The sequence below is a fragment of the Macaca mulatta genome, chromosome 7 (genome assembly GCF_049350105.2).
Source record: "Macaca mulatta isolate MMU2019108-1 chromosome 7, T2T-MMU8v2.0, whole genome shotgun sequence".
In the NCBI taxonomy this organism is placed as follows: domain Eukaryota; kingdom Metazoa; phylum Chordata; class Mammalia; order Primates; family Cercopithecidae; genus Macaca; species Macaca mulatta.
Window position 1 is genome coordinate 173,907,885 of NC_133412.1, and position 23,764 is coordinate 173,931,648.

General features: G+C 60.2%; 1 protein-coding gene across 7 annotated transcripts in view; it reads right to left on the reverse strand.

Annotated features, from left to right (window-relative positions):
• BEGAIN (brain enriched guanylate kinase associated) overlaps nucleotides 1–21,682 on the reverse strand; it is a 50,154-nt gene extending 28,472 nt beyond the window's left edge. Inside the window, exons 1-2 of one of the 7 annotated variants that reach the window (XM_028851835.2) lie at nucleotides 21,603–21,682; nucleotides 2,209–2,237 (exon numbers count right to left, since the gene is read on the reverse strand). In XM_028851835.2, coding sequence (XP_028707668.1) covers nucleotides 2,209–2,237; nucleotides 21,603–21,644 — 71 coding nt within the window. In that variant the 5' untranslated portion in view covers nucleotides 21,645–21,682. Of the gene's footprint in view, nucleotides 1–2,208; nucleotides 2,238–2,741; nucleotides 3,352–3,725; nucleotides 4,081–11,621; nucleotides 12,062–21,602 lie in introns of those variants that run through there. The other 6 variants (XM_077941710.1, XM_028851837.2, XM_028851836.2 and 3 more) reach the window with 6 other exon arrangements.
• Between the last annotated feature and the right edge of the window lie 2,082 nt (nucleotides 21,683–23,764).

Below are 23,764 nucleotides of genomic sequence, written 5' to 3' on the forward strand. Positions count from 1 at the left end.
GTGGTCTGACGTTCCCCAGAGACCTTCTACCTGGGCCTGCTCTGAGCCAGGTCCCAGGAGAGATGCTCCCACCACAGGGGCTCATGGCACCCAACATCCCTGCAACCTGGTTGGGGTTAGGACACCCACTTTAAAGAGGAGAAAACTGAGGCCCAACCAGGGCCAGGACTTTGCCAGTGACTGGGTCTGTGAGACCCCAAATCCTGCACCCTTCCCTGCAGGAAGCCATGCTGACCAACTTCCCTTCCACTCCCCTGGGCTTTTGGTTCTGAATCCCGGGCACCAAATGCAGGACAGAAACCCACTGGGACAGCCCTGACACTGACCAGGAGGGAAGATTCTGGAAAAGCCCTTCAGGCAACTCTGAGAACACTAATTGGGTGAGAGGGAGAGGAGGGCAAGACTCCTCCCCAGTTCTAGGAGTCCCTGCCCAACCACCACCCCTGGCAACTCCAGAAAGGCCACATGGCCCAGGGCAGCCCAGGAGCCCAGGCCCTGGCCACTGCCTCCAGCCTTTATGGCTTAGCCCAGGGAAGCCTCAGCCCGCCTGGGACAGCAACACTGACACCATCAGCAGCTCAGGCAGCAGCTCCGCCCACCTGGCACACCTGCCTACCTGTGCACACAGTCGGGCGGGGTCATGCCTCTGTCCTCAGTGCCTGGCACACAGAAGTGAGTGCCGGAGAGCCTTGGCCGGGCACAGGGAAGGAGGGAAAGAGAAAGAGAACCACTGCGGGGAACCCCCAGGCTGGCCTCAGGACACCCCATGAATGCTAAGTTTTTCCTCAAGTCTCAGCTGAGTTAAGCAGCGTTCCCTCCCCGACAAGCGGTACAACCCAGATGGTGAAATGACAGCCGACGTGGGGCGCCAGGGAAGGGCCCGGGCCTGGGCCAGAGCCTGGGTTTGGGCTTGAGGTCATCTGTGTGACCACAGCCAGGGCTGTGGCTCTTTGAGCCTCACTGCCCACACCTGGACCTTGGCCATGACAAAGTGGGCCTGGCTGACGGGTATCAGGTATTTGGGGTCTGAGACTGTACCACCTCAGAGACTGGACCCCTCCTCCCAGCACAAGACATGTGGGTCCTGTCCCTGTGGGACCCACATTGGGGGCCGCACATCAGCTCCGTGGCCCAGGAGATTGCCCCGCTCTGAGAGTCCACCCTGGGTCTCTGTGCGAGCCCACCTGTCCCCAGGCTCCCACCTGGGTATTTCCAAGCCACTCGCCCACACCACTAAGGGTCAGCTGGCAGGGCCCAGGGCCCCTCTCCCCTAGACCTGGGCCCAGCCAGGGCTCTGCTGGGGCTCTGTTCCTTGAGGGAGGGGTGCTCCTCTACCTGGCCTCCTCCCCAGGATGCCAGTTCTGGCCTCGGGAGGGAGTGGCGAGGACAGAGACCCTGGAGGCCAGGGGAGACGGTGCCGAGACCCAGCAGCCAGAGCTGGGCCTGCCGCCCACACAACGCCTCGGCTCAGGCTCCGGAAGGAAAACACGGGAGGGGTGTTCCCAAAGTAGGGGTCAGGGTGCCAGGGGAAGTCGTTGAGGAAGTGGCAAATATTCGAACGGACTGATCCTAGGCCTGCCGTGCAGGTGGCCCCGTGAAGTCTACCAAGGCTTAAAGTTTAGCATCGGGAGGGAGGCCGCGGGGGACACTCCCCAGAAGCTGTCGCGGGATTCCCCCAAAATGGCTCCAAGACGCGGCTGCCGGGTCCAGCCGCGAGGACTCCATCCCCCACCCCCGCCCCCAAGAGGCGGACACTTAAAAGCTCAGAGCCAGGCAACTGGCAGTCAGCGGGGTGGGGTGGGGGTGGGTGGGGGGCGAGCCAGCGCCGGGGCGGTGCGGAACGGCACGAACGGAGCCCGAAGGGTCCCCGGGGACCAGCGAGAGTCCAGGGCAGGGTGCAGAGGCGCGCTGAGGACCGCACAGGACCGGGCGGCCCCCGGGTGGGGGGCGGCCCGGCCCTCAGTGGCGCTCGCCCCAGCCCCCGCCGCAGCGGCCCGGGCCGGCCGAGGAGCCCCCGCGCGGGGCTCCCCATTGCCTCGCAGCGCGCACACACGCACCACACACACGCACCTGGCCCACAGCCCCGCCGAGGCCGCCCGCGGGCCCAGTGGGGTGCGCTCGGGTGGCGCCCCCTTCCCCCGCCTTCCCCAGCGCCCTCACCCCCGCCCCGGCCCCCGCGAACCGCGGCACGGGAGACGCTCCACTCACCTGAGTTTCTCCATGTCTGCGGCAGAGGCCTGCGAGAAACCAAACGAGAGGGTCAGCAGGCAGGAGGTGTGCGCTCCGCGGCCACGCCGGGCAGAGCCAGGCGCAGCGGGCACGGCCGGGCACCCCGCGGGGCCCCGTCCGTGGGAAGCCCGGCCTTGCGCGTCCCCAGCCCCCAGTCCCGGCCGCGGCCCCCGTGACTCAGTGGGCGCGCCGGGCCGCGGCCGAGTAACAGGTGAGCCAGCCCGGGCCGCCGCGCTCCCCGCGCCGAGTTACGCCCCCCGGGGCGAAGAGGGGCCCGGCCCGGGATGGCCCGGCCAGGGGCGATCTCGGCTTCGCCCGGAGTAGGGGGACTCGGCCCGTCCCCGTTAACTCTCCGGCGGCCGCGGCCCCGCTGCTCCCCGCGCCCCGCCCGTTAACCATTCCTGCCCCGCGCTCCCTCCCGGAGGAAACCGAGCCCCGGAATCTCAGAATCTCCGAGTCGGAGAATGTTGGGGAATTCGGGGCCGTGCAGGATTGCAGAACCTAACACTCACACAATCCCAGGGTGATGGCATTTGGAGCCTCGACTCCTCAATCAGGGACCCGCTGCCCTCAGATTCTGGGGTTCTGGGCCTGGCTTGCCCCTCCCGGGCCCCAGGGATTAACCCGTGAGCGCCCGGCTCGCCGGCGAGGCTCCCTGTCAGGCTTGCGCAGACCCGCCCGCGCGCGGCTTGGAGACCCTCCCTGCCCAGCCCCGCGCAACCGGGCAGCCCCTCCGCGCGCCGGGCTGGGGGACCCACCGACCGCCGTTAACCTTGCGGGCGCGGGCGAGCGACGGGGACCGCGAGCGGCCCGGGCGGGATCGCACTTCCTGCGTGGAGCGGGGGGCACGGGGCGGGCTCTCTATCACCCGGGAGAGAGGCCGCTCCCCGGGGCTTTCCCCGTCTTTCTGTGCCGTGACTGGCACTCAAGGGGGACGGGGGTCCGAGCCCAGGGACCACGCGACAGACCTGGGAAGACTGATGACTGCCCATCCCGGCCCCTCGCGCCAGGCGCCGCCGCCGCGTCCGCCGGGAGCGCGCTCCGCTCGGGTCCGGGCCCCACGCCGCCTCCCCCACCGCCCCGCCGGGCGAGGGCGCAGCCCGGCCGCAGCGCCAAGCTAGAAGGCCTGGCCCGGGGGCCTCGGCCAGGCTTGGCCACCAACTTCCCGGGTGCTCGGGCCCGCCTTCCGGCGCTCTCCCGGCCTCAGTTTCCTCACCTGAAAGCTGGGGGGAAGGGGGAGGCAGCTGGACAAGGCGCTCCACTGCCCTTCAGCACCCGTGGGCTGTGGAGCGGCTGGGGTGGGGGAAGAAATTTCAGGGGAAGAGATCCCCAAGGCGCCTGGATGGCGGTTCCCCTCCCCAGACGCTCTAAAAGTTATCCAAGACCACGAGCCTGGACCCCTCCATAATCCCTTCTCCTGCAAGACAAGGAGTTTGCCGGGAAGACTTTGCCGCCGGCCAACGCGACCCCCACACCGCTCTCTTCCCCAGGCCCACCTTTCCGGGTCCCCATGCTAGGTCCCAGCATACAGCAGGCGCTCAATAAACACGGACAGTGCATGCCTGGATCCCACGGCACTGGAGCCTGTCTTTCCCGGCCCTTTCCCCTCCTGGCTGTGAGCTCCCGGGCAGGAGCCCTGTGTTCTCACCAGGACACCCCCAGCACCCAGCAGGCTTGGCCTGCGCTGAGCCAGCGCAGGGTGGGAGGAGCCGTCCGCTCAGAGGGTCAGACCTGAACCAGGATCAAACCAAACCCAAGAAATCCAAGTGTTCCTCCATCCACCAACAACACCCACTCATTCACTCGCTCTGGGCTAAGTTCTCCAGCAGAGAGGGGACAGCAGACGAAGCAGAGAGGGGACAGCAGACGAAGCAGAGAGGGGACAGCAGACGAAGCAAGCTCTGCTCTCCAGGGGCTAATGAGGAAGACCCCCACCCCCTCCTCTGGTCCTGGGAGGCCACCCTCAGCAGAATGGCCACGATAGTCATAACAATAACGTCTACCGCCCCTTACACATCACAGCGCTCCTCACCACAGCTCTACTGCGAAAGCCTCGGACCTCCCATGCAGGAGCAAAGCTCCGAGAGAGAAGAGGCTTGCTGGAGATCCCGCAGGTGAAGGGGCCCAGCTGCACCTGGACCCCACTGCTCAGGAGACTTTCCCACCCAAAGGCTGTCTCTGGTTGCCTCAATCACTCATGGCAAATGACCTGCCAGGGAGTTTGTCTATAATTAATATGAATGCATTAACATTTAATTTAAAAAATCTAGCATTAATTATTTACATTGAATGTTTCAGCCCTTCTAAAAGGCCTGTATGGGAATTCTCCCCACCCCTAGAAGGGAACTGGGGGGAAAGGCCAGGGAGGTTGCTGAGCTGCCCTGGTTAAGTGGTGGGGGCTGGGCAGGGCAAGAGACAGGCAGGGAACAGGCAGCCCCTACACTTTGCCTATTCCGGAGCCTGAAGCCTGGCTTTGATGCTACTGTGGCTCAAATCCTCCTCTGACCCATTACCTTCGGGCCAACCACAGCCTTCGGGACAACCACTGCCCTCGCCCTTGAAGGCTGTGTCCTCCACGCGGCCCTCTGTGGGAACTCAGTGGAGTCACTGAGTTCACCACCACACCTGACGGGACAGGACTCTGTGTCCCAGCTCTGTGTCCCTGGACCAGCCCAGCACCTGGCAGGGGCGGGGGGACTAAAAAGCGGATTGTGCTTGACGCTCTCCATGCAGGAGTGACGCAGGCATCTTTGTGGGTGGCGAGGGAGGAGACAGCAGGGAAACTTCCCCAGCCGAGGTGCTGTGCCCTCGGGGACAGTCTCCCGTGAGGCTTCTGCACAGGACCAGCACCCCAGGTGCAAGTTTTGATTCAGCCGTTCCTTGACCACAGGACTGGATGATTTTCTGTGAGGCCCTTGCTATGGGTGAGCAAACCGAGGCCAGTGCATGAAGTGGCTTGCTCAAGTCCCCTGAGGTTAGCCGAGGCCTGCCTGATGGGCTGGAGCACTGTGGTGCTGCCTGGGTCTTGGGCCAGTGGGTGGGGGCCATGAGGATGAGTCTGTGGGGTGTCCAGGGTTCCCACTATGAACTGAGGGGGCAGGATCTCCCTCAGGGAGACTGGGAACACAGGGTGCACACTGGATGCTCTCGGGGGACAGTCCTCAGGGCATAGTACTTCCCCACCTCTGGGAGCTGTCCCGCCACACTCATACCCACTGCCTCTTCCTGCAACACACCTCTCCCCAATGTCTGCCTTAAGTCCCTACCTCTTTCTGGTGGTCCAGCCCAGCAGCCACCTTTATCTCCTGACCCCTCACAGGAGCCCTGCCTGTTGGCCACTGGCCCCTGCTCTCTCCTCACTCCCACCTGTGGACGTCTGGGTCCTGATGATGTGCCCATCCGTGCATGGGCTGAGCCCTGTGGAGCTCCTGGCTGCCTCCCTCCCACCTCCTACTTCCTTTTCTTACCAACGTCGGGAGGGCTGCCCAGGTCAGAAACATGCCCGTCCACCCTTTCCTCCGCTGCTCTGTTCCCAGGGTGGCCTTGGGCCCGGTCACAGAAATCAGTTCCACTGAAGTGTCACAGCAGCTTTGCTGGATGGGTCTCATCAGCTGTGTATTTGCAGTTTATAGGCAGGAGCCTGGGGATCTGGATCTGGGGCCAGGGCCCTCGCTATCCTCCCTGCGGCACCTGGGCACAGACACTGGCACACAGTAGGGCCTCGCCAGACAAGGTTGAGGAGGTGACTCTGTGCCACCTGTCAGGCCTCCATGAGGGGTTTGTCAATACTGACCTGGCCCTGCCTAACCCTCCGACCCCCATGCCCAGCAGCCTCCCCTCGCTAGGCACACACTGGCCACACTGGCTGCCTTGCTGGCCCCAGGCTCACCTGGCCCATCCCCGTCTTAGGGCCTTTGCACTAGTTCCTTGCATCTGGAATGCTCTGCCCTGACTGCACGGCTGGGGCCTGTCTTCCCCGACTACCCGTCTAAAGCATCGGTGGCGCCCTGACAGCAGAGTTCCTCCATTCTGCCGCTGCATCTCCCTGTGGCCAGGGCCTGGCGTGGAGGCCCTGTGGTGAGCAGGTGCTGTTGGCCTGAACGAATGCAGTGTGTCCTAATCCCCAGCCAGAGGCACCTGCTCCCAGCCCTGGACAGCATCGTTCCTGCTCTCACGGCAGGGCCCTCGTCATTCTCACACCATCCGCGTCCCTTCTTCAAGCCTGCCTTTGTGCCAGAGGGCATGGAGCCCCTTGGTACTTGGCACAGTATCTTCGCAGAGCTCTGCCCTGGGAAACCCCTTTGTGGATGCGGGTCAGTCCTGCTGTGGCCCCCATAATGGAGCACATAAATCCTCTGCCGGACCCTCTGGCCTCATTGCACGGCTGCCCACTGTCCCCTAAATCTGGCTGATTTCTGACACCATGAAGAGGAGAGTGAGCCCACCTCTGCAGGGGGCCTGCCAGGTGCTGAGGGCCATGCCAAGGACAGAGGCCTGGGTTCCTGTCCCAGTTCTGCCTCCGACTCAGGCCAGCCCTACCCTCCCTCAGGGCATGGGGCTGGCCTCTCCGACCCCAACCCTGTGCTTGGCCCCCAGAGACTCCTTACACACACGCTGGGCTCCGGCTTCCTGAGTTTCCCTGAATCTTGTTGCCCCTACCCCTCCTTGAGGGGAGGGAATAAGCCTAACATGTGCAGGGCAGAGATGAGGCCTTGGGGGTGGGGCCTCCTCTGCAGCTGTGGGACCTGGGGCAGGGCTCTCAACCTCTCTGATCCTCAGTTACTCATCTAGGAAGGAAAGATGGAAAATCCTTCACTGGGAGCGACAAGGTGGCTGTGTGTAAGGGACCATCCTGGGGACAGGGCTGGGAAAGGGGTGTGGCTGTTCTGAAGAGTCAGCCTTCTAACTGATCACTTGGGGTGGACAGCTTTCTAAGATGTTTTACATGGTACCCTGGCTTGTGACATTCATTTGGCAACATTTACTGTGGGCAGAGCCCTGTTCCGGGGGATTCAGCACTGGTCAAACGATGAAATTCTCTGCCGTCACTGTGCTGATATTCTCATGCAGGGAGACAGACCTCAAGAGAGGAATCAGTAAACCATCCCTCCCACCCTGTGTGTTCGATGGGGATATGTGTACAGAGAACGATGGGAGGCAGGGTGGGGCAGGGAAGAGGTGCAGTGATGAACACGGAGGTCCAGATGAAGTGAGCTGAGTCCAGGAGCAGATGAATCCCAGGGGATCGCTGGAGGAGGGGCGGGTGAGTCCTGGGGCAGCAGGACGGGGTGGAGGGGGCGGGGGATGGAGGTGGTGGGGCGGGGAGCTTCCGGAGGAGGGACGGGTGAGTCCTGGGGCAGCAGGGCGTGGGGGGCGGGGGGGCGGGGGGGTGGAGGTAGTGGAGCGGGGAGCTTCCGGAGGAGGGGCGGGTGAGTTCCCAGGGAACCACCAGAAGAGGGAACCACCAGAAGAGGGGCGGGTGAGTCCTGGGAAGTCACTGGAGGAGCAGCCCTGGGGCTGCATCTGGTGAGTTTGGGAAGCATCCCCGTCACCAGTGGGAAGGAGCGGTTGGGGTGCGGGGCCTTGTGTGCCCTCATCAGGACCTTGGCTTCTGCCATGAGATGGATGCGAGTCCCTGGAGGGATGAACGGAGGCGTCTCCTTCACACTGCTGTGTGGAGATGGGCAAATGCAGGACCCCAGGGCGTCCCAACCCACGGAGCCTGGGGTGGAGGTGGGAGGGATTCTTGGATTCCCAGGCAGTCTAGAAGCAGACACAAAGGAAGAGAACCCCTGAGGTGACAGAAGCATTGTGACCTGAGCAGCTGGAGACAGGCAGGGGAACATGGGGGATTCAGGTCTGGTGGTGCCCCTTGGCCATCCCAGGGGAGACACCAAGGGCTGGGAAATGGGCTTGGAGTTCAGGGGAGGCTCCAGGAGACGTGAACCTAAAAGTAGTCAGATCAGAGTGACACTGGGGAGGCCACCAGGGCAGCCACGGTGGAAGGGGACGGGGGCTGGGATGGAGCCTGGGACCCTGCCACTGTTGGGGGTCAGGAGGCAAGCAGGACTAACCAAGGAGACTGGGAAGGGGCAGGTGGGAGATGGGAGGAGAGTCTGCAGTAAGGGTGGGGGTGGTCCTTTGGGGGCTGTCTCAAGGAGGAGAGCGGGATCATCGGTGTCACGGGCTGACCCACAAGTAGGATAAGGATGGAGAGCTGCCTGGGCCTTGTGAACCCCAGGCATCCCCAAGCTGCAGCAGCAAATGAGCCGTGGGCTTTCCTGGCCTTATCCGATCAATGGGAGAGGGAAGAGCGCTTGCCTAGGGTTATCCAGCAAGTTGAGGATCTGAACCCAGGCCCTGGCTTGGGGCTGTCCCCACAGGGGGCCAAGAATGTCCTTTCCCTGGGGAATCCCCGCTCCTGGCCTCAGCTGCAGAGGTGACCCTGTCGCACCTGAGGTCTGGGTCTTGTCTAGGCTCTGTGTGACTTCATACAGGGCCTCCCTTTACCCAGCTGTGCCCTGGTGCTGCCGGGCTAGGCTGGTGACAGCGAACTGGCCTCCCAGAGCTCAATCTGGCCCACCGACATGTTGTATTTGGCCTGCACAAGGCTTTTTTTTTTTTTTTTTTTTTTTTTAACATTCGAGCCAACATTTAAAAATTGGGAGTTTACATTTTAAAATCCGTATTTTTGGCTTCTACTGAAAAATTTGGAAGATCTGGCAACGTCGGCCCACATTCCCACATGGCAACAGTCAGCTGGGCTGGGAAGCAGCTGCCCCCTCTCCAGGCACCTCGGGGGTCCCCCATTCAAGAGAGGCGCCATCCACATCTGAGCTTTCCCTATCATCGGGAGGCTGAGGCCAGGCGGGCAGAGTGGCTTATTCAGGGTCACTCAGCCGGAAAGCCTCTCAGACAGGATCCAACTGCAGCCTTGGGGACTGGCATTGGGGGTGTTATCACGACCCCACCCAGGGCTCTGCCCCTGGCCCTGTGCTTCCTGCTCCGTCTTGACTTTTGTTCTCAGATAAACACTGGATTGAGTCATTCACACTAGTATAAATGAGGCTCAGTCCCAAGTCTGTGATAACCGGAGGTCCCAGAGACCTTCTACAGCTGCCTCTTGTTTGTTGACCAACGAAGAGGAGGACCAGAGACTCACCCACGGCCACTCAGCCAGGCAGGACAGCACAGGACAGGAATGAAACCCAGGGCTCTCCTGGGGCAGCAGCTTCCTCCCAGAACTGGTTCATGGTGGAGCCCCAGGCTCGGTCTCTCAACAAAGGGTCTGCAGGCTGGTGACTGGAAGCCCGGGATCTGCCTTGCTTCCCCAGAGCTACCCCTCCAGAAAGCATTCTGGGGATAGAGGCTTGTCCAGGCCAGGAAGGTACAGGGCACACAGTGGGTACTCAAATCAACAGACAAGCCCCTGTGAAGGGCTGGCATCACTATCTTTATCACCACTATCATCCCGGCGGCTGAATCCCTACCTTGTGCCAGGGCCCTTCCTCAGTTATCTCTAATGTCCCCATGGAGACACTGGGGGGAGTGTGACTTCAGCCAGGGCACAGCCCAACCAGGACTCTGCTGGACTCAGCTTTCCGGGCCTCAGTGCCTGCTTTATGGAACGAGCCTGACCCTAGGATCCCTTTCACAGGCTTGCTGTATTTGATTTGAGGCTGGAGCTGGAGGGTTCAGAGTTGGCGCCCATCATGAGATACGATCCTGGGGGACTGGTGGGAGAAGGTGGGGTGTAGCAGGAGTTAGGCCTGGCGACCGGGGCCTCCGAGGCCAGGTATGGTCCAGCCCCTCCTGCTGAGGCTGATGCCACCTCTCGCTTCAAGCAGTCAAGCTGGGCTCCTGGGTGGGGCCACCCTGGCCAGGCCCCAGGGTGCAGCCTCGCCCCTTGAACATACTGTTGGGCCCCAGCAGGCCCTGAGGCCCCGAGAGATATGTGCAAGAAGCCCTGGGATGGAATCTTCCAGGGCCCAGGCGGCACCAGGACTCCCCTGGGGCTCAGCAGTCCCCAGAGGGCGGTCTGCATGGTAAGCGGAGCCAAGAGCAGCAGAGAAGCGGGGCTCCCAGCTCACCACCCCCTGGAGGAGCAGATGGGGACACAATGCTTATTAGGTGCCTGTGACCATGACTGACTTTTCACTGCTGGGGAAACTGAGGCACAATGAGGCTGGGTGACCTGTCCAGAGTCACACAGAAGGCCACTGACCCTCGAGATGCGCTTCCACCCAGAGCTGCCTGGCCCCAGCTGGCCATGCAGACCTACGGGGAAAGGGCTGGCAGGGCTTCAAATCACCAGAACTTCCCACCCACCGGCCTGTCCCTGGCCATCCCTGGACAGAGCAGTTGACCTGAGGGCCAGCAGCACACAGGTGGCAGAGGTGCAGAGGTGGAGGGCAAAGTGCCTGGGCCCAATCCGGCTCCTCCACCTCCCTCTTCCTCTGTGCACTGGGGACATAATGATGGCGCTGACCTCCTGGAGTTGCGCCCAAGCTGGGGGTCAGAAGCTGAGAACACTAGTCAACGCTCCGTGAGTATCAGTCATCGCACTCAGCCGGGGTTTGTCCCCAGAACAGAACCCCTCCCAGCAGAAAAGCCTTCCTGGGAGGCTACAGGTTGATATCCCACAAACCCAGCCCACCGCCTCTGCCTCCATCCCGTGTTGGGAGAAGGTGGAACTGGGGCACGAGCAACATCCAGGCAGCCCAGGGGTCCTCCCTGGCCCACGGGACACAGACGGTGCAGGGCATGGAAGGTCAGCACCAAGGTGGGGGTGCCAGTCCCTGAGTGAGGTCCCACCTGCCCAATGCTCTGCACAGCTCCGTCCCCAGGACAGCTAAGGAAATCTCACCACATCTTTTGTCTGTCTGTCTGAGGTCAGAGTGCATGTGTGGACGGGGTACGATGAAAGAGCTCTACAGCCCAAGCCAGGACTCCCTGTGTCACCTGGGGCAAGTGGCAGCCCCTCACAACCTCAGTTTCCAACTCCATGTAATGGGGGCAGCTATGAAAGCTCACCTCCCTGCCTGACAAGCCTGTGGGACAGCCTGCCTCATGTGGGGTTGTCTCAGGCTCAAAACTGTAAAAGGATAATCACAGGAAAGCCCGAGGTAAACCACCAAGGCTTTGCCACAGTGGGGAGAGGATTATGATAATTGTTATCATTACTGTTCACGCATGTGCATTCCATACAGAAATAGTCTGCCTGCCCCAAAGTCAGAAATTTCACCTTAGAGATTCATTCCTTTGGCAATTAAGGCCTTTCCTATTACAGATATTATAAAAGGGGTGTGGGGAGGGAACTTGGAGCAGGTCAGACAGGAACTGTGGGGAAACGGCACATGAGGAGGGAAGAGACCTCTGGGGTTGAGACTCACCCGACCTGGAGGCCTCCAAGGGGAGGCAGCTCGGCCTCCGCGCTTGCCACTGCCCAAGCAAGGCCCACTAGTTCCCACGGCCTGGCCTGGCCCCACTCTGCTTGCAGCCTCAGCGGCCGCCTCCGAAGAAGGCTGGGAGCTCAGGGCCGGGTCCTTCTCCCCTGGGGCTGCAGCTCCTGCAAGGGCCTCCTGGGCCAGGCCTTGGCCTCGATCCACTGCGGAGGGCTCTGGGCTGCGGCCTCTGGGTACCCTGAAGGCCTCCAGGGTCCCAGGGTCCAGAACCCGCACAGTGACCTCATCCAGGAACCTGGAGAAGGGCAGTCTGGCCTCCCGCCGGCGGCCCAGGCGTGCGAGGGAGCCTGTGACAGCCCGGCTGCCTGTGTTCAGGGACTCTGGGGAGGACGGCCGGACTGGCGACACCCGGGCCATCTCCTGGCTGGGCCGAGCTGCCCAGCTGGGGCAAGATGATTTGCCCTCAGGATTCCGACCTTGGCTGGGGCTTGGCATGTGGCTTCGAAGGTCCTGTCTGTGGGCTTCCTTGATGGCGGCTGCTGCCCTGGGCTCCAGGAGGGAGCTGTAGCTGCCCTGCTTGGGACAGGCAGGGTTAGAGCCCCGTACCTGGGAGCTGGCCCCTGAGAACATCCTCCTGAGTCAGTCCAAGGTCTGGGCTCCCCAAGAGCGCCGTGACCCACTCCTCTCCTCCCATGGGGCTGGGATCCCTGTGCCCTCTTAGGGGCTGTGCCTCCCGTCCTCACAGACCAGGGCAACCAGCCAGATGCCCGCCTGCCCATTGATCCAGTGGCAGGGCCTCACGGCCTCCCACCCCCAAATCGATTCTCACTAAATGGAAGCTGAGCTTCAGGGCTTAGAAAGTGCTAGAGAGGAGAAGGTCATGTCCTGGGCTCTGCCTGGGGAGGTAGCCCGCCCTGAGTGAGCTCCTGTGGTACACAGGACCCTGGACTGGGCCTCCCCCTCTCCTACTCTGACATCTCCTCTGCCAGGTGCAGTCCAGGGTGCAGGGGCACAGAGGACAGGCAGTGGACAGATGGCCACGATGGTCACCATGACAGCGTGAGCACTGGGCCTGAAGCAGGGCAAACTGGAACTGCAGCAAACCAGCAAATGGGAGGGGTCGGCAGAGGCCGCGGGCAGCCCACTGTCCTCCCGTGCATCCTTATTACAGAGCCTTCATTCTCTTTTGAGATACAGGGTAGTTAGCTAAAAGACCATCTTTCCTGGGCTCCTATGCAGCCAGGCCAGGAGGTCGCCAATGAACTATAAACAGAAGTTGGGTGTGACTGCTGGCAGAGCTCTGCGAAAAAGATCAGACAGACAACCTGTGTCCTTTTCCCATTCCCCATCCTCCTGCTGCTTCTCTAGAACATGGAAGTGATGGCTGGAGCTGTGGCAGACATTTTGCACCATGAGACAAACTTGTGGCAGAAGCCATGTATAAAAGATGGAGGAGCAGAAAGACAAAAGGAATCTGGATCTCCCATGACCACTGAATCATCACACCAGCCCTGCATCACCTGCCTCTGGTACTGTTTTTTTTTTTTTTTTGAGACGGAGTTTCATTCTTGTTGCTCAGGCTGGAGTACAATGGCTTGATCTCAGCTCACTGCAACTTCTGCCTCCCAGATTCAAGCAATTCTCCTGCCTCAGCCTCCAAAGTAGCTGAGACTACAGGTCCCTGCTACCACGCCTGGCTAATTTTTGTATTTTTAGTAGAGACAGAGTTTCACCATGTTGGTCAGGCTAGTCTCGAACTCCTGACCTCAGGTGATCCGCCTGCCTTGGCCTCCCGAAGTGCTGGGATTACAGGCATCAGCCACTGTGCCTGGCCTTCCTCTGGTAGTTCTTTAACTTGAAAGAAAAAGAACCCCTTGTCTTTAAGCTATGGTTATTTCATCTCTGTTGGTAGCAGCTGTGTGCAATTCTCCAATGATATACAGGGTTAGGGTGAGAAAAAGCGGTTGCTAACACTATGAGCAAGAGCCTTTGGCACACGGAGGCCTGGGGTGTAGTTAGGTGAGAGTGGGCTAGGGGAGATACACTTAGAGAAGGGCTAGAGCCAGACCTGGACCCTCCATCCTTTGTGTGAAGGGAGACACACCTGCCCGCTGCACCCCACGCAGAGATCCTTCCTAGGATGCGGCTTTGGGGTGCTAGAGTGAAGGAAGGCTCTCCAGGGGTGGCAGCCCAGGCCCTTGGCCTGGCACGCATTGCCACCATCCCTGGCCTGGCCTCTGGTGTTGCTTGGAGCGAGGCTGAGGCCCTGCGCGGCATGCTCATAGCTGTACACCCGGGCCCTGTCTGGATGCCTCCATCGGGTGCTGGGGACCCCTGCTTTTCTGAGTTCAGCTGGATGCCCAAGGCACCCCTGACTGAGTCTGCAAAACTCAGTGCATGGCCTCACCATGGCCTCAGCCACCCAAGACAGGAACAGGGGCTGCTTCGACTCTTTCCTCCCCCTCTTCCCTGTACCCATCCCTGGCCGCCAGGCCCTGGAGATTCAGCCTTTCTCAGGCCTGGCCACCTCCCTGCATCCTCACCATCACTTTGCTGGTACCAGACACCACCACGTCTCACTTGGACACCTGCGAGCATCCCTTCCTGCGGCTCCTGAGTCAATGCAGATCCAGCCCGGCCCATCCCACAAACACGGCCAGTATGACCTTTTAAAATCACAGACCAGGCTGGGCACAGTGGCTCACGCCTAGAATCCCAGCACTTTGGGAGGCTGAGGCAGGCAGATCACCTGACGTCAGGAGTTCGAGACTAGCCTAACCAACATGGTGAAATCCCATCTCTACTAAAAATACAAAAATTAGCTGGGTGTGGTGGTGCCCACCTGTGGTCCTAGCTATTTGGGAGGCAGAAGCAGAAGAATCACTTGAACCCAGGAGGCAGAGGTTGCAGTGAGCTGAGATCATACCACTGCACTCCAGCCTGGGTGACAGGGCAAGACTCCATCTAAAAAATAGATACAGAAAAAAATAAATAATAAATAAAATCACAGGCCAGGTGACTAGACAACCTCACACCTTCATACACACTGCAAGGCCCTGACAATTGCTGGTGTCTTCTCTCTCTCTGCTACCCTCCCGCCCTGTGCTCCCCACTGCCAAGGAACGTCTCTCAGGTTCCTGAATGTGCTAAGCTCTACCTGACCTCAGGGACTTTGCACTTGCTTTCCCTCTGCCAGAAACACTCCCACTCTCTCCCTTCCCTCCTTCCCGTCATCTAATTCCCAGCTGACCTTCAGGGTCCCAGTTTCACAGCCTGTCCCCCTCTGTCACTCAGATTAGATCAAGCACCCCTGCGGCAGCCCCTTATAGCCCTGGCCCCAAACTGTAATTAATGTGCTTGCAATTATTTATTATCTGTGTGTATGTCCCCCCAAAGAATGGAAGTTCCACTGTATCCCCGCTCTTTGCATAGGGCCTGGCACATAGTAGGTGCTCAATACGTAGTTCTTGAATGACTGACTGAATGAATGGCATAGCAGGTTCAGGCTGTCAGTTCACAGACATCCCCAGCCTGGTGTGGGCCTACTCGGACCGGAAACAGGATGAGAATATAGGGGAGGGATCTCAGGTTCTTGGGAGGCCACAGTGTCCTCCTCCCACCCCGTGGTGCCCAACAGTCGCCCCTCTACACCTGAACAGCCCTTCCCCAGCAGCAGTCGTTCAGCCCCTGCCCTATCACCAGTGAGAAAGAGACTTCAAGGCTGGCAGATCCAAGTTCAAATCCCTTCTCCAACACTCCAACAGGCCCACGGGCAAGTCACATCCCCCTCCTCATCTGTCAGGTGGGCATGGGACAGCACTCAGCCCGTGGCAGTGCTGGGAAGTGGCGTGAGCAAGGGATTTCAGGACTCACTAGCACTGGGGCTCTGATGTGTCCATTTCACTAGCATGCATGGTTTCAGGAGTGTTCTGGGGGCCCTGGCCAACCAGTCCTCTGAGCTGCTTCCAGAGTTTCAGGCTGCATCAGACAAGTTTCCGTTGTCATAACAACCTGCTGGCTCTCAGGCGCCTGGGCCTGAGGCTCTGAGGATGCTGCCGGCTGCCATGGGCTCAAGGCCTGGGCCGGCTCACCTACCACCATCCTGGATGACCTCTCCTGGAGCGGCTTCCAGCTCCTGGCACTGTAGCCCCTGCCTCTTGACTCATCTGATTCAGTCCTGCTTCCCAAGCCCCTCCCGCGTGCCAAGCTCCGTGCTGGGCATGCGTCATCACCCCAAATCCCCACCTGCCCCTGTGCAGCACGATGGCCAAAGGCTCTATTTTCTGCTAAAAGGAGCAGAGTCTCAGAAAGGTGCAGTGACCTGTCAGAGGTCACATGGCTTGGGCATGGCAGGCCCAGGACGGAACCCCAAAAGTCAGGCACTCACACCCGCTTCCTCTCCAGATGCCCAAGCCCCTCTCCTGCTGCCTGGCACACGCTGCCCCCGTGGTCAGAAAGCTGGCTCCTGCCAGCTCTGAGAGAAGGGGCATGAGGCTGCCCACTGCCTGCTGGGACTGGAGCAGGAAGACCAGGCCACAGGATGTTGGGGGGACCCTGCCGTGTGGGCAGGCATGCTGGGCTTCTGCTAACAGTGCCAAACATCACCTTGCTTCATTGTTACAGCAGGCCTGCAAGCTAGGAACAGCTACCCTGCTTCATGGAGGAGGAAACTGGGCTCTGAGGGGCCTCAGGTAAACCCCCATGGCGCGGGCATGCGCCAGGGGCTGTAGCATAGGCCAGCAGGGGTGTGGTCACTTTCACTAACCTTCCCCTTGTCCCAGCACAGAAGTTTTTTTTTTTTCTTTCTTTCTTTCTTTCCTTTTTTTTTTTTGAGACGAGTCTCACTCTGCTGCCAGGCTAGAGTGCTGCGGTGCGATCTCGGCTCACTGCAAACTCTGACTTCCTGGTTTAAGCGATTCTCCTGCCTCAGCCTCCCAAGTAGGTGGGATTACAGACATGCGCCACCACGCCCAGCTAATTTTTGTGTTTTTAGTAGAGACGGGGTTTCTTCATGTTGGCCAGGATGGTCTTGATCTCCTGACGTTGTGATCGGCCCACCTCAGCCTCCCAAAGTGCTGGGATTACAGGCATGAACCACCGCGCCTGGTCGGAAGTTTCTATTATTATCCCCCTTTTGCAGCTGAGGACACTGAGGCTCTGGGAATCTGCACACTTGTGCTCCTAATCACTTGCCCTGCTGTCCCTGGATTTCCCACGCTGGCCTGAGAATCCCCAAGGGCAGCCATGGTCTTGATGTCTCCAAGTCCCCAGCACCCAAGCACAGGCTGTACCATCGGCACATGAATTCTGCCCCAGCTCTCCTTCCTCAGATAGGACACGTACACAGCTGTCCAGGCCTTCCAGGGAGATCCCTGGGCAAGGGCGCCCCTGCGGGAACCCCGGCTGGCCGCTGACCTTTAGAAGAGGCCTCATTGCTGCTTCCTCATTGCCTGAGTGTGTCTTCCAGGGCAACGCGGGCCTGGAAAGGCCGAATGGCTGTTAGTTTGGGTTGGCTTTTCTCCCACCAAATACTCAAGGTGGGGTCAAGTCTCCGTGTCTGATCAGCCCCCTCCTGACCCTGCGCCTACCTAGTATATGTCTCTGAAGCAGAGGGACATGGGGGTCTGTGAGCAAAACACTGGCATCAGGGAAATCAAGGCACGAGTGACCTGAAGCTCCACCCATTCAACCAACCATCCTCCACCATCCACCCGTGACCGCTCACCCACTTACAGGTGCCATCCACGCACCAACACATCCCTCTATGTCTGTGTCCATCACTCGCTGACAGGCACTCATCTGTCCACTGGTCCTCTCACTCCCGTCTCCATCCATCCGCCCGCCCATCCCTCCATGTGTCTGTCTATTCCTCTGTTACTTGTGTCTCGTATCCATGCATCTATCCATTGCTTTGTATCCATTTGTGCAATGAGCTGCCTTCTCAGGCCTCTATCCACATATCCATCAATATACTCTCATCACCTATCCATGCGCTCTTCCAGTGTCCATTCATTCCTCTATCTATCATTCGTGGACATGTATTCAAGTATTCATCCACCCATCCCAGCATCCAGGCACCACCTGTATCCATTTATGTATCCATCCCTTCATCCATCCATCCAAAGATCCTCCCATCCATTCATCTACCAATCTTGCCTTGTGTATCAGAAGTCTCCCTCTCTCCACCCATGTATCATCCATTGATATTTTGTTCTATCAATCCAGTCCTGTATCCATATGAACTTTTCCATCTGTCCACCCATCCATCCCTATCTTGCTACTTACATCCATCAACCTCTCCTCCCATCCATCTATCCCTCTAGCTTTCTTTTTTCCTTTTTCGTTTTTTGAGATGGAGTCTCACTCTGTTGCCCAGGGGCTGGAGTGCAATGGCATGATCTTGGCTCACTGCAACCTCACCTCTGCCTCCTTGGTTCAAGCAATTCTCCTGTCTCAGTCTCCCAAATGGCTGGAACTACAGGTGCACACCACCACACACAGCTAATTTTTTTGTATTTTTAGTAGAGATGGGGTTTCACCATATTGGTCAGGCTGGTCTTGAACTCCTGACCTCAGGTGGTCCACTCACCTCAGCCTCCCAAAGTGCTGGGATTACAGGCGTGAGCCGCTGCACCCGGCCTATCCCTCTAGCTTTCTACCCATCCATCCGCTGCTCTATCCTGCTAGTGCTTCCCTTCCATACAGCATCATCCACCTATGCGTCCCCTTCATTATGTCCGCGTTGCTTCTCCACCTCATACACCTCTTAATCCCAGCATGCACCCGCTGCGGGATGACCGGGTTTCCATGTCTGGCTTCCCCAGGCAAAGCCCAGGCCTGACTCATCTCCATCCCTGACTTGGGTTCAGGGATTGCCGATTGAACCAACAATTACAATTCCCCCACTTGGCTCAGAGCTGGGCCCTGGCTGATCCCCACCCCAGGCAGACCCCAGAGGCTGTTGTACTGTCCTACAGACTCATGGCCTGCTGAGGCAAGGGCCACTTTTGAATTCCCTTCCTAGCTAGAGGGGAGAGAAGAGCCCCAGCATCTCCTGACTCCTGCCACACTGGCCAGGGTCCATCTCCCAGCAGACTGTGGACTCATGGAGGGCAAGGTCTGTGTCAGACTCACCTAAGCGACCCCAATGAGCAGGGAAGAGTGGGTGCTTAGGGACAGCATGTTAGGTGAGTGTAGAATTCATCCACTTATTCATCATTCATTCACTCCTATAATGATTAAAGCAATAGAGACACCTCTGGCCAGCTTCTCCCACCACAGGCCACAATCTGGTGCCGCTCTTAGGACACAGTAGTCACTCCCCTGACTGTAATGGGTGTTAAGATTCTGATACGGAGCCCTAGAGAGGAGACGGTGAGTCAGCGGCAGAGGAAGAACCAGAACCCAGGGCTGCAGACCTCCGTCCAGGCCTCTCCACTAAGGCTAGTGACCAGCTCTCGGCAGGAGGGGGAGCCAGGAGAGAACCCTGCGGGGTGATTCTAGACCAACATGGCAAGTCCTAGGGTCACCTTCCGATCTGTCCCAGGGATCCTTACCTCCCTTAGGGGGAGCAGCCACACCTCCCCACCACCATGGCCTCCACACTCCAGCAGGGCACAGCCTCTCTAAGTCTTGAGACTTGAACACTCTACACTCTCCCCATCACTTTCAGGCCTTGGGCCAAGCTCTGGTAACACGCCTTGACCCCTTCATCTGTTCAGCAACTACTCAGCCCTTGGGCCCCAGCTCCTCTGACCCTGGGTAATGATTTGTGGACTATGTTCAATAGTCATGGACTCATGGGCTGCAGCCAGTCCCTCCCATCCCTCCCTTCCATCCATCCATCCATCCCTCCCTCCCATCCATCCATCCATCCATCCATCCCTCCCTCCCTCCCTCCCTCCCTCCCTTCCATCCATCCATCCCTCCCTCCCATCCATCCCTCCCTCTCTCTCATCCATCCATCCATCCATCCATCCATCCATCCCTCTCTCTCTCCCATCCATCCATCCCTCCCTCCCTCCCTCTCATCCAACCATCCATCCATCCATCCATCCATCCATCCATCCATCCATCCCTCTCTCCCATCCATCCATCCATCCCTCCCTCCCTCCCTCTCATCCAACCATTCATCCATTCCTTCCATCCATCCATCCATCCATCCATCCATCCATCCATCCATCCATCTATCCATCCATCCACTCTTCAACATCAGGAGTGCCTGCAGGAGTAGGGAAGCTCCTTCAAAGTGTTGCCGTGGAGATGATGCGTGGAAATGCTGATCCAGGGCCCAGCACATAGCAGGCGTTCCATAAATGGCAGCTATGTGGGCCAGACCCTGTGCCCTAGTCTTGGGAGAGTGGATGGAAGATCATCCAGATTGCTTAGGGCTCATTTCCTCTCCCCGGCCCTGGGATCTGACAGGTGTCCCCCCACTCCACTCCAGCCCATGGAAAACTCATCCTCCAAGCTGAGGTCCTAGGCAGCCCTCCTCCCCACTCAGCTCCCAGGTGCGAACAGTTCCAGGTTTTGACGACAAACGGAACGCGGAGCGTAGGAATCTATAAATATGAGACAAAAGCTGGGGAGGGCCCTGGGCAGCAGCGCAGCCGCCCATCGCCCCGAGCCCGCGTTCCGAGCCCAGGCAGAGCCGCATCTGCCACGGTGCTTGCTTTTCCAAGCCGCCCTGATTATAGTGAGAGTCGGGAAAATTAAGGGTTTGCAGGATGCTGCTGGGGCCCTTGTTGCCGTCTCCCCGCCCTTCGTGTCACAGATGCCAGGCAGAGCCACCCCCAACGGCCACTTGCCTCGGTTGGCAAGACCAAGCCCAGCCTGGCAGGGCTGCACACCACAGTTTGTTAGGGGCTTTTGCCCACAGTCCTCGTGGGAGCCTGGCCCTGGGAGTGGTGGGGGTCGCTGCGGCTCTTGACAGGCAGAGGAACTGGGGCCCAGAGAAGGAAAAGGACCTGTCCATGGCCTCCAGAGAGCCAGAGCACTGGAGCCTCCGACGGAGCGTGGCCGTGGAGACCCCGCCCCACCCATACCCCCAGGACTGGACCCCCAATCTGCACTGGCCCGACCTTGGCCATGCGGACTCTGCACGTGCAATGCTCCCTACCCATCCGGCCCGCTCCCGGGTGCCCACTCTGCTCCCATTCTGCCTGCTCAGGAGACTCCAGCGTGTCGCCCACGCTGTTCCTGCCCTGAGGAAACCACATTGGGGATGGGGTGGGGCACAGATGAGGAAGGAAACACCTCTAAACCAAGCAGGAAGCGGAAACGCTGGGGCAGAAATTCCCATCCAACGTGCTGGGGCTCAGGGAGGGTGAGCGCGCTGGCTGAGCCGCTCTGGGCGAGGCCCTGGCCTCCCTGAGCCTCAGTTTCCTCGCCTGTAAAGGGGCAGGAGGATAGTACCTGCCGCGAGGCACTGAATGGGATGGTGGTGTCCGAGGCTCGTGCGCGCCCACGCGCTGCAAACGCTCAATGAGGCGGCCCCGGGTCCAGCCTCCTTCCGGCTCCCGGGCCTTTCTCCGGCCTCCCGAGCAGGGGCTGGCCCTGCCCCCTGACGCAGGCGGGTCCAGGCCTGCCCGCACCCTCGCCACCCGCCTGGGACAGCGGCGCGTCCCCAGTCCTCCAGCCGCGCCCTGGGTCCCCAGCCCCTCCCTTCCTCCCGCCGCAGGGGCGCGCGTGTCAGGGCGCAAGGACCCCGCGATCGGACCCGGGCGCTCGCGGCGGCGCGCGGAGGCCGGGCATCCCCGCCCCACCCGAGAGTGCCCAGTTCCCAGGAGACCCGGCCCGGCTCCTCCCGGGCCAGTGAAGCCGCCACGGCGGGGGCGCCGCGCGGAGGGGAGCAGGGCGGGGGGCCGGCCACCTCCGGCGCCGAGCAGGGACCGCCCCAGGCGTGGGTGGCGCCCGCCCCGCCTCCGCGCCCGCGCCCGCGCCCTGCCCTCCCGGCTCGCAGGTACTCACCGCCCGGCGCAGCCGGCCCGGCCGGCGACCGCCTGTCCACATGGCCCCGGGGCAGCCGCGCCGCTCACCGCCGCCGCCGCACACGGGTCCCGCCGCCGCCGCCGCTACCGCCGCCCCCTCCCCTCCGAGGCCGAGCGCGCCGGGAGCCGGCGCGGCCGGGGCTCCCCCACCCCGCCCGGCTTCCCGCAGGGAGCGCCCGCCCCCCGCCCCCAGCCCGGCTCCCCGCCAGCCCCGGCCCCGCGCAGCCGCGGCTGAGCCCGCACTTCCCCCCCGCAGCGCTCGGCCGGGGCGCACGTGGTGGGCGCAGGGCCGGGCAGGGGCGCGGGGGTGCGGCGTGCGCGGGGGGCGGGCGAGTAATGGCAGAGGGGCAGGGAATGAATGAACCCGCGCGTGCATGAATGGCAGAGTGCATGAATGAATGAGTGCGGTAGAGCCTGCGGGAGGAATGAATAAATGAGGGAACTAATGCACGGGCGCGAAGGTGAGTGACAGAGTGAATGGGCCCTTGAAACCCAGAGGCCGTCAGTAACAACCTGCCCAACCTTTTCATCGGTCCATCCATTCAATCCCTCAACATTTATTAGACGCCTTCTGTGTACCAACCAGCCTCGTTCTAGGCCCCAGGGGGTACAGCAGCCAGAGAAACCAAGCTCCTGCCCTCGCAGAGCCACATTTTACAGATGAGGAAACCCTGGTTCCCAAGGGTGCCGCCTGGCCAAGCTGCCCCTGCTCTGCCCCAGCCCCCAGTCGGTGGCTTTCAGGGCCTTCTTTCTCCCCAGGGAGCTCTCAGGAAGGAAAGGTGGCTTCAGGAGGACTAGTGTTGCCCCCTGCCTCTCCCCCTAGTCTGAAGCATCCCACCGACCTGCCCGGGTAGAGCCCAGGCTGGCTCAGTCCCGCCCTGGTAAAGGTACAGTGTGAATCCTCCGCTTTCCTCCCAGAGCGGGCAAGGGGCAGCCCTGAGGGTGCCAGCTACATGAGGGTCTTCCATCCCAGCCAGGCCAGCAGCAGCCAGCGTGGGAACCCCAGGAGGAGCACTGGCAGCCGGGGAGGGTCCTGCATGGTGGAAACAGAGCTGACAAAGCCCGTGTGCTTTGCTCATATCCTCTGTCTGGACCTATGGGCTCATGGTTCACACATGCTTATATCATTTCCAAGTACATGGCAGATTAGAAGATGCTGCCAATGAGTACCTTGTACATTTTTGTTTTTTAATTGCAGAAAACATGGAAAACATAACATTTACCATTTGAACCACTTTTAAAGTGTACAGTTTGGGGACATTGAATTCCCACTGTTGTGCTACCATCACCACCATCCTTATATGCTGTATGTTGTATGCTTTGCAGTTTCTACACTCTTTCATTTAATCTGGGGAGTAGGTTGCTACATTCAGGCAGTGTCAGTGCTGAAAAAAGGCGCTGATAGCAAGGCAAGAGGGAAAACCCAGATAAAAAGGAGACAAGAAAAAGAACCAGCAGCTGACTGGAGCCATTTAGTGTCAAGCAAAGTCCTGTCTCTGCTCACTCTCAGGTCCCAGGGACATGATTGGGTAACCAATGGACAGAGGGAGGTGCCTCCAAGTGCACGCGGCCACAGTCAAGACAAAATGAGAGGTAGCAGCTCAGGACTGGGCTCTCCCCGTCCTTCGAAGTGTGAACAGACTTCTTCCAAACCCAGTCCCTGGTGTGCACCCCCGGACCAGCCTCTTTGCTCAGGGAGCCCTGGTTTCCCCAGCAGGAGTCAGAACAGCTTCTCTGACCTCCACTCTGGCCTCTCAGGTTCTGACACCATTCAGGCAGCACAGCACACAGCAGTGGAGGCAGCCCATGAGAGGTAGTGTGGGCCCAGCCTGCCAGCTCCAGTGTCCCTTCCCTCCCCAGTCCCCAAGGGGACAAACACCATTGGGGGATGTGGAACCTGGGGTACAGGCAGGGCTCTGCCCACATTGCCTCCTCCTGGGCTGTGGCCCTTCCCCAGAGGCTGGTCCTGCTCAGATGGTGCCAGAATGTTCACCGCCCGCCCTGGCACTGCTGCTGCCAACGCCACAGATGGCTGGGGAGGCGGGGGAGGGGCGGGTGGGGTGGGGGCGGCTCCTGCTTCAGCTCCAGCAGCTTGCAGGCTTCAGCTCAGGCCTGCCTGGGAAGGCCCCAGGAGAGCCCCTC